The sequence below is a fragment of the Sinocyclocheilus grahami genome, unplaced genomic scaffold, assembly GCF_001515645.1.
Source record: "Sinocyclocheilus grahami isolate Dianchi unplaced genomic scaffold, SAMN03320097.WGS_v1.1 scaffold491.1, whole genome shotgun sequence".
Lineage (NCBI taxonomy): Eukaryota > Metazoa > Chordata > Actinopteri > Cypriniformes > Cyprinidae > Sinocyclocheilus > Sinocyclocheilus grahami.
In genome coordinates this window covers 166,868-177,065 of record NW_015505670.1, presented here as the reverse complement: position 1 = coordinate 177,065, position 10,198 = coordinate 166,868, and the positions used below count along the sequence as shown (strand labels likewise).

The 10,198-nt window shown below is 37.1% G+C and overlaps 1 protein-coding gene across 2 annotated transcripts; it reads right to left on the bottom strand.

Moving 5' to 3' along the window:
• Nucleotides 1–295: 295 nt before the first annotated feature.
• Nucleotides 296–6,401, bottom strand: pax10 (paired box 10). 2 transcript variants are annotated; one of them, XM_016236506.1, is made up of 8 exons: nucleotides 6,286–6,401; nucleotides 4,084–4,244; nucleotides 3,444–3,611; nucleotides 2,905–2,999; nucleotides 2,619–2,775; nucleotides 2,438–2,508; nucleotides 1,046–1,190; nucleotides 296–877 (listed from the first exon to the last, which is right to left on the bottom strand). In XM_016236506.1, the coding sequence occupies exons 2-8, from the start codon at nucleotides 4,187–4,189 to the stop codon at nucleotides 777–779; spliced, it is 843 nt and encodes a 280-aa protein (XP_016091992.1). In that variant the 5' UTR covers nucleotides 4,190–4,244; nucleotides 6,286–6,401; the 3' UTR covers nucleotides 296–776. The 2 variants fall into 2 exon arrangements, with proteins under 2 accessions (XP_016091992.1, XP_016091993.1); XM_016236507.1 differs by having other exon boundaries at nucleotides 2,905–2,987; nucleotides 6,286–6,400.
• Between the last annotated feature and the right edge of the window lie 3,797 nt (nucleotides 6,402–10,198).

Genomic DNA, 10,198 nt, shown 5'->3' with positions numbered 1-10,198 from the left:
AGAATCCTGGGGGGAAAAGGTACCACAGTTTCCACAAAAATATTAGGCAGTGATTTTTAATATTGATACTAAGAAATGTTCCTTGAGTAGCAAATTAGACTGGAGTAATGACTCTTGAAAAATCAGGTTTGCTGTCACAGGAATAAATTATATTAATATACATAAAAATATATATATTTAATATATATTAAAATAATAATAGAAGTTATTTTAAATTGTAAAATATATTTCACAATATTTCAGTTTTTACTGTATTTTAATCAAATAAATGCACCTTTGGTAAGCATAAGAAACATTAAAATATCTTACCAAACCCAAACTTTTGAACGGCAACTACAGCAGCTTTAAACCATCCTCGTTTTTGGTCACATGCAGTTTATCACATTGATTGTAAGTGGGACATCAATTAAACAACCATTTTTGTTGCATAAACATGAGGCAAGGTGTTGGCCTCATGCAGCTAATTTTTCTTACTATTCTCCAATAGCTGAGAACATTAACCAGACTAGTTTGTGCTATTGTCTGGCATGGTGCTGACTAGGAACTGCACTATAACTGTGCAGATCAAAAATGCTGGAGTCCATTTTCTTATCTGTCTGTGCAGGTTTGTGAGTTGTTGTTTTTCTTCACAGGATTATGGCTTACATAGACTTCTTCCCTGATGAGTACATAATCTAAACAAGTAGGGTTTCCTGACACATTTTTTGTTTAATAATTTGCTCAAAGTTGCTGATTGAAGCTCTGCTGGTTATGTCTGATAATGATAAGGTCTGTTTTTACTGCAATCTCGTCCAGTACTGAGTAAGACCTTGTCCCAGCTCCTGATCGCCGCCTTGAACTGCAGTCTGCCCTGCTGCGGAAACACCAGGAAAGAATCCTGAAAGAGACATGTGGCCACCTCTGATGACTAATTTGTAACACAAAAGGAAACCACAAAGCAGCTAAACCACATTCACACACTCATTCCTCATGCAGTGTTTTGGCCTGTGGATTAGAGTATTCATATGCAGTGTGAGGGTGGAGAATGTTACAAAACGGTACGCACCTGTGTTTGCACTGGCCGTGGGTGGGGGAGGGAGGTGGGGAGAGGTGTAGGATGAGGAGTCAAATTTACGGGAAAGAGGGGGGAGGGCAGAAGGAGAAGGAGGCAACATGCAGGAGTAAGTTGGAGTGGACTGGGAGGGCAAAGACTAAAGGAGAGGAGAAAAGAGCAAATAAAGATAAAAGATTAATCTAATTTCAATTAGAGTATCAACAGTTTCAGTAGTAAAATCAGTGGACAAAAAAACACCCCATGTAAGTTTACTCTGGGGGTTTTTTATTATGTTGTTTTACATCAGTGTGCCACAGTCAGACCAGCACACTAGGTGTGTGTTGCTGTGATGTAATTGAAAGGAGTGCATGAGGTCATTAAATATGATGAATATATATTTGTTTAACTAAAGGGAGGGGATTTATGGACTAAATCTGACCTGCTGAACCGTAAACCTGCTGTATACGTGCGAGTTTATTTTTAGAAACTACAGCAGGCTGTGTATATTCCATCAGAAACACTTTTAAGCTATTTTAAATTATTTTGAACGTCAGGTGGACTCACGGTTTTACCTTTCAGTTGCGTAATAGGTGCGTGTAGCCTACTAGAATTTTTTGTCTGCATTATTTAATATTGTAGAAAGGACTTTGTTTTGCATACTTTAAAGAAACAAAAAGCCGGGTGCTGTTATGTTTGAGAGTGCATAATTTTTTAATTAAGACATTAAAAACAAACGTTGTCTTGATAGAATAAATAGTTTATATTTTACATAGGGACTGTAACGTTACTTTAAAACTGTTTTTTCCCCTCCAAACAGATATCACCGTTTTGAGTAACCGCTAACTGCATTTGTTAAAGGAGCACCCAGAAATCGCTTTGTATTATTGCTATTGTTGTTAGTATTTTAAAAAAAGAAATCGAAAATTCAAACGGTGTTTGTTCGTGAGATTTGTTAACAGAACGTGTACACAACCCTGCTGTACCTCGTGTCTGACTTTATATAGAGCGTTAGTTCACTCCTAAATTAAAAATCATTAAAAGTCATTATTTTCCCCCCTCGCGGCGTCCAAAAACTGTATGGCTTTCTTTCTTAAGTGGAACACAACATAAGTTATTTAGAAGAAGAAATCAGAAGAAAGAAAGTCATACAGCTTTTGAACCACGTGAGGAGGAACAAATAATAACAGATTTTTTAATTTGGGGTGAACTATCCTTTTAATGCAGTAGCATTTACAACATAAAACGTTTGCTTTTGCGCGCCACTAGGTGTCAGTATTATAACTCAAAACAAAAATGACTGAGTACATTATTTATTACTGATGTAGAATTACATGTCCATTTGGTCAGACAACTTGCCTATCAAGATACTATGATATACTGCAAGGGAAGGTCATCATGATTTACCTGCATACTAGAGAAGACAGACAGAGAACTATAGCCTGAGAGAGACGAATGACTCCGACTGTGCATTGAGTCTAATATTAGAGAACACAAGAGGATAGTAACAACTCATTATTATTATAACAAGAATAAAAAGATTATTATTGTTCTAATATTGTGAAGTAAGTCATTAAAAAAGATGTACCTGAGCTGTTACTATGATGGGAATGATATACTGGGGAGGTAAAGGACGTGCTCAGGGGAGTATGTGTCTGAGAGCAGGAACTGGTGCCCCCTGATCTCCTCTGGTTTCTCAGCTTTTCCTCCCTTCTCCACTTAGCTCTCCGATTAGAGAACCATACCTGTCAATCACCCAATATGGGTCAGTGCATAATGGACAGTGTCTTTATATATTGGTTATAGGTACTTCAGCATTAATACCATAAAATCTCAAAGAGGTTCATTAAAATATTTCACAATGGCAGTATTACCTGAATTCTGGCCTCTGGAAGATCAATCTTTGCAGCCAGTCTCTCTCTAGCAAAGACATCTGGGTAATGAGTCCTTTCAAACTCTGGAACACAGACTAACGTTTAATACAAGCAGAAATGCACATTTTAAATTGTAACGGGATAGTTTACCTAAAAATGAAAATGTCATGTAGTTCCAAACCCGTGTGACATTCTTCTGTAGAACTCTTTGGACCCCATTGACTTTCATTGTATGGACAAAAAACACAGACATTTTTTCAAAATATCTTCTTTTGTGTTCCACAGAAGAAAAACAATATAGGTTTGAAACAACTTGAGGGTGAGTAAAAAAATGACACAACATTCATTCTTGGGTGAACTATGCTTTTAAGGACTGTTTAGAGAAATGGAAAAGACAAAACATGAAAGTATACGAAAGGAATGTGGCAGCATATGTAAAAGGTCCATCATTTCCAAATGCAAAAAGCAAAAACAATTCCACACAAATTCATCCTCTCTAGGACTGAGATTATTTTGCGAGCCAGCGCTTTGAGTCACACCTTTCTCCAGGGCATCTATCTGCTCCTGGGTGAAGCTGGTGCGGTTCCTCTGCAGTTTCCTCTTTAACTGCAGGTGTAGCTGCGACTCGTCCACCTCATCCCTCTCTCCCTGCACCACTCCTTCCCCTGCTCTGGCCATCTGCACATTCAGATCTTCCACGCAACCATCTGAGAGAAATAAAAAGCATTAAACTTTAGAGAGTCTTGTAAGAGTGCTGCATTTCAGTGTGCAAATGTGTGTGTTATTAAACTGACAGAACTGTCTCTTTGAAGACTGTGTAATTGTAGTGCGCTGCAGCATCTTGTGTTTGACGGTTTGACCTTATTTGTGTACGTGTGAATAAGCAGCAACTGTATTATGGGCATCTAATTCTGTGTCTAATGTCTGCTTGCTTTAGTTCCGCCTCCTGTAATGAAACAGAGGATGTCAAGGCCAGAGATTGTATGTGTTTGTATGTGGGGGTACATGTGTGGCTGATGGTGTAGCTGTTGGCACCCTCTGTTTGTGCTCAGTCAAGTATAAGAATTGTTGGTTCACCCCAAAGCTGACTTCACAATCGCAAGCACACATACAGCGTAGATTCACACACAGAGGTGCTTTACTGATATATAAAGATATCATTGATTAACGCTCACATACCTGTTCCGTGTTGAGGAGTAATGGTGTCGGCCGGGTGGTACCAATTGTTTGGGCCAGTCCAGTTGGAGCCGTTTTGTAAGTTCAGCATGGTTAGATTGTCATACATCAAATGTCAGAGAAAACACTGACCCTCTCCTTCTTTCATCCAGACCACTCCAACCCTGAATGAAGGACAGTAGAGGTAAAACTCTGAAAAAAAGCTACTTGGAAAGATCAGATATAAGAAATTCAGAATGAATGTGGTAAACGGCTCTTTTACTTCATTCTTTGGGCTTATGTTGTGTCACCAATTTAGTATTGCATTCCCATGGCTTTAATTATTATTTTTTTAATAGTTTGATAGCTGATTATGTTGATGTTTTCTATCTGAGAATATAATGTAATGTCATTTATTAAATTATTAATAATTTAATTTAGCAGTGGTAACTTTCAGGTAACTTTTCCTTGTTTATTTTCTTTGTTTTAATTTTCTATAATGATCAATTGTTTGGCCTTCCTTCAGTCTTTGTTCCCAATGTCTCTTTGCTACTGTATATTAACAACTATGCCCATTTTTTTAAACAAAAAATATGGAAACAAAAGCTAGCATTTTAGCATCTTAATAAAAACCTAGATTTTAGTATTGTGCTGTTATAACACTGTTATTATCATATTCATCCATTTTTTAAATGATCTATTCCATAGATTATAATACATTTGTCATAATAACATCATTGACCTTTCAGAAGTTAACTTTCAAATGACAAGTTAAAGTCCATTTACTGTTATCCATTTATCTTATGTTTTATGTATATCTTAGAATCTCAACCCTGTTTTCGTGATTTTCTATAGTAAACATTAGACTTTAAAACATCTGAATTTAAAAGGGGTTATATGTTAAAAAATGTCAAATTAAATTGTAAAATATTCACCCTGTTACCTATCTGAAGGCATAACTACACCCATTTAATATAAAAAATTACTTATACAAAAATGTACTTAAAATTGTCACAACTCAAAGTAGCACAGAATGACCCATCTAATGTCTGTAAAGTATGTTACTATTGTATTTAAACTCTCTTTATCTATGTATCTCTCTATGTATCTTTCACAAGTACACACATATATACATTAACCCCCCCACCCCACACACACACACAGAGCGAGTAATTAAGAAGTACAGAACATCTAGTCTGACATCGTCGTACACACACGCATGACTGGAGAGAGTAATACTGTCAACTAATGTTAACAACAATACACACGGACACACACACACACGCACTAAACAACAGAGAGAGAGAGACACACATACCAACAAAACAAAGAGATAATTATAGATACACTGCACACAATGGCACACAATCCATGTTTTCAACTACAAACTGACTGAAAAATGGAGGCATGAAGCCACCAACCGAAATGCAAGTATATTTATGTAAAAAAAAAAAAGCTAGCACCTGCACATAATTTATAGAGCAGTGTTCAGCTAAATAAATAAATACTGGTGAAGTGTTAGAAAAAATATCAGTGGTTCCATTGATAGTTCTGCATGTAAACCTACTAACATTCCTACTGAGGCCATCGTCATGAAGATCTAGCCATTAAAATAACCTAGAAGTGCTTGCATAATTATATTTACATTGGTTTTGAGAGTAAAACATGGCCCTCAAAGGCAAAGAATGATCTATGACAGAAGGAGAAACAAAATATAGAGAAGTGACATAGCGGAACTACTACGTCAAATAAATATTATTAGAGTTCAGATATGCCCAGGAAATGAACAGTTAAATATTGATACAATCCATATACAAATGCTTCTTTATGTATAATACATGTTGTCATATGTATATATTCAATGAATTTATAAAGTATAATAGTAAATGAATAAATAAAAAATAAAGCAATGCTGACGAGTATATAGACATGTTAAAAGGATTTGCACTAATTGAAATTAATTAGTTCAGTTTATTAAATATGACTTTGTATGACTCTCAAGCAAAGACAAATACAAGCACATTTAAATTATTAAAATTTTGCCTTTGGTGATGTAACACAACATATTGTTGTGTACAACACAGAAAATGTCAAAGGTCAAGTCTTCCATAACCTTTTCACAATTAACAAGCAATTTTCCCAAATCAATTTTGTTTTTCCAATAAAAGTGTCATGAATCTGTTAATGTCTCAATCATTGTGTCGGCAGTGAAGGCAGGAGACTCACCTTGTAGATGAATGAATTGTAAAAGTGGTCCACACTTGCTCAGTGTCTCTATCACTTTCTGTTCATCCCTCTTTCCTTCTCTCTGTTCTCTTGCTTTGTTAATGTTAGACTGTGTTCGAGAGAGAGAGAGAAAGAGAGAGAGAGAGAGAGACAGAGAGAGCATGGGAGGAGAGGAAAGGGAGAGAAAGATGGAGAGAGTTAGACAGGGCGAAAGAGAGGAGGCGAGGGAGGGGTAGTGGGCTACAGAGAAATGCATCTGCAGGCACTCTGGTCCTTGAAGCAATGAGGGAGAGAGGGAAAGAGAGAGAGAGGGATGACACACAGAGTCAGTGTCAGTGTCAGGTCTGGACTTAATGCCAGGAAAAGGGGTGATGAAGTGAGAGAGAGAGGTAGAGGCAAAAAAATGACTGAAAAAGAGGAGACGTAAAGCTATTTCTAAAGTATCACAAAGGCAATTTACTTTTTGTAGGTACGGACTTCCAAAAATGGCTAACCTAAGAGCTGTGAGAGAGATTCAGATCATGATCACCTTCTCTATGATGGCCAGTGCACTGCTGTGATCAACACCAATGTATAAAAATAATGAAAATAATTACAAAATTAACTTATTTTCCATTCAAATCATTTTAATGGGTTCCTATGAAATAATCAAAACTCTATGCTGATATAAATAAAATGAATTTATGATTTATCATAAAGTATTCAAATTCATTTCAGACATGAAAATTCAGCTTTGCCATCACAGAAATAAATTATTTTAAAAAACACATAGAAATAGAAAACAGTTATTTTACATTTAATTTTTTTTATACAATATTGCTGTTTTACTGTATTTTAAATCAAATAAATGCAGCCTTGGTGAGCATAAGTATTGACCTATAATTTTAGTATATTTTTAAAGCTTTTAAAATGGTATTGGGGTCATCTTTTCCCCAAAAAGAACATGAGGGTTAAAAGAAAGCTATTTAAATCATAATAAAAACACACATAAAGAAAACATATAGAAGCTGCTGTGCTGAAAAATAATTTCGATGAACAGACCTTTATATTGTTGAATTTTAAAACAAGACATTGCCATTCTCGTGAGAAGAGGAATTTCACGCATTACTTTGTTTTCTATACGATCCATGCTCGCTAGTACCAGTACATGCAAACATGAGTAGACACTCTCAGACTTGCATGTGAGGGCCTCTCTTCTGCTACACACACACACACACAGAGTGTATATGGTATGTTTACCCTCCACTGCACTTTGTGACAATCCCAATGCTATATTTGCATATTTTATTGGATTAACTTTAAAAACCAAAGAGCCTGTGACACGTTAAAATACGAGAGAAAAACAGAGGGAGAGAGAGACTTGGAGGTCTCATACAGGAGACTCAGCCAACAGTATACTAACAAGCATGACAATTTTGGTTCTAGTTAATATGAAAGGTTCAACTTAGGCAAATAAATATGAGGCCTCTTTATGCTCATTTGAGGTAAGAAGAAGGATGGATCAAAGGGGTTTTGATTTCTTCTTTTGGGTATTAGACCTAGAATCAGTGAATCATGAACTATTTTCTTGTGTATTGATGTTTCTTTTTTTTATGCATTCACTCTAAGGCAGTGGTTCTCAACCAGGGGACCAGAACCCACTAGGGGGCATCAGCAAATTTTCAAGGAGGCCCCCAAGAGTTGTTATATTAAATTATTCAAATTTAGTTATATTAACAAAACCTAAATTTAAAATTCCAAGAAAACCCCACTAAAACCTGTAGAATGTTATGCTGAAATATTTTTTGAGTTTGTTTATTTTATTACAACAGAAGTACCAAAGATACATATATCAGCTTTGACAGGAGGGCCTTCAAATATTGTCTTGGACAAAAGGGGACCTTTAAGACAAAAAGGTTGAGAACCACCGGACAGTATTTTTCTGTTGTTAAATTGGGTATAAATATTATGCAAAGACTTTGAATGAGAGGGTATTATGTCAATAAACTGAGTTTACTAATGGGGTCAGAGTAGATCTACACAAATCTTAAAAGGATATTCTTCTAAAAATGCAAATTTTATCTTCGGTTACTTACCGTCATGTCTTTCCAGACCTGTATGAATTTCTTTCTTCTGTGGAACGCAAAGTTTAGCAGAATATTCACACTGCTTTTTCTATAAAATGAAAGTGAATGGTGACAGAATGAGCTGTCAAGCTTCAAAAATGACAAATATTTTATTCTGTTGGTCTGCTCAAAGCTATTGTATTACTTCAGAAGACTTGGAATACAGTGCAAGAGTCATGCGAACAACTGTTATGTTACTTTTATGGTACTTTTCCATTGTATGGAAAAGAGCAGCTCGAGCATTCTGATAAACATCTCCTTTTGTGTTCCAGAAGAAATAACATCACACAGGTCTGGAACGACATGAGGGTGAGTAAATGATGACAGAATGTTCATTTTTGGGAGGTCTATCTCTTTAATATGACAAGCACCATCAGGTCAACGGACACCATCATGGCACAAACAAAACACAGGAGTTTTGTGCGGTACATGCTTGATAGTGAAGGAACTGAAACAGAAAGAGAGAAATAGCAAGACATAACGAGGCCATGGATGTATCCTTGTAGAAAAAAACAAGAAAGGGGGACACGGAGGGCACGAGAAAGAGAGACAGAGGAGGCGGAGGAGAAGGAGGGTGCCAGCTTTATTTATTTCCGGTTGACAAAACCCTCCGCTCTCTTCCTCTCTCATCCTCCCCCATACCTATGTCTCTCTCTTTGTCACTCATTCAGAGGATTCATGGAAAAAGACAATGACACGGAAAATAGACAGAGGATTTAAACAGAAATACAATGGAAGATGAAGAGCATCTTTCTCCGTGTGGATTACATTTTGAAGTAGTTACAAATGTGAAGCAAATGACAACGGATCCTAATAAAATGTTGTTAATATTTAGTGTCAGTGTGTTGCATATGTGACGTTGAGTGTGTGTTTATTATGTGTGCTGGTGTGTGCGCGTACACTCCTTTAGGGCACATTTTTTCAGTGTCTTGTTAGTTCATCCCTGTCACCCTCTCTCTCTCTGCTGGGGGGGAGGGGGAAGAGAGGTCACCATAGCAACAATGCCGGGACAAATTAACATCAAGCGCTTAAAAAAATGTGTGTACATGTATGAGAGTGCATGTATATGTGGTAAAGGAGTAAGTGTTGTACTCAATACCCCGCTTGTGACGCCGAAATCCGGTAGAGGCATTGATGTTAATGCATCAATTACAAATAATTCATTAGGTCCACAGTCTCTCCATCACTCTGTGTCATCTGTTTGGTTCCCAAGCACTTGTCTTCTTCCTTATTTTGTCGTCTCTGCCCTCCCATTTCCTTTCCCATCTCTCTCTCTTTCTGTCTCTCTGTGTGTTGTTGTGTGCCCCCAGGCTACAGAGTGCCACGTCCTCCCTCTCCCCTCCTCTATCTCTGGCCCTGTCACCTTCAATTGCTCCATGGTACTAGACACACAGCCACAGGCAAAGAGAGAGAAGAGAGGGGACACACACATACACAGTGAGAGAGAGAGAGAGAAAAAGGGGTGAGGACCGAGGGACGATGCACTGTGTATGTCTGGAGAGAGACAAAGAGGTAAAGAAAGACGGCAGGTGCGAAAAGTTGTGTGAAAAGATGTGAGGGAGAATGAGAGATTGAGAAACAACGGAATAAGGAGGCGACAAAGTTGAAGGAGGTATAAGTAGACACAACTAAGTGGCACGGGTCCTAGCAACCATGGGTGCATGTATTTTGTCTTCTCATAAGCAGGCTAACATATACTTTAGATGCAATAAATTCTGCATAAAGTTTTGTAGATTTATGTAGAATTTGAGCCCCCTTATATGCATACACACTGTTACATTTTTGGGGTCCATTTTATTTTTTTATTT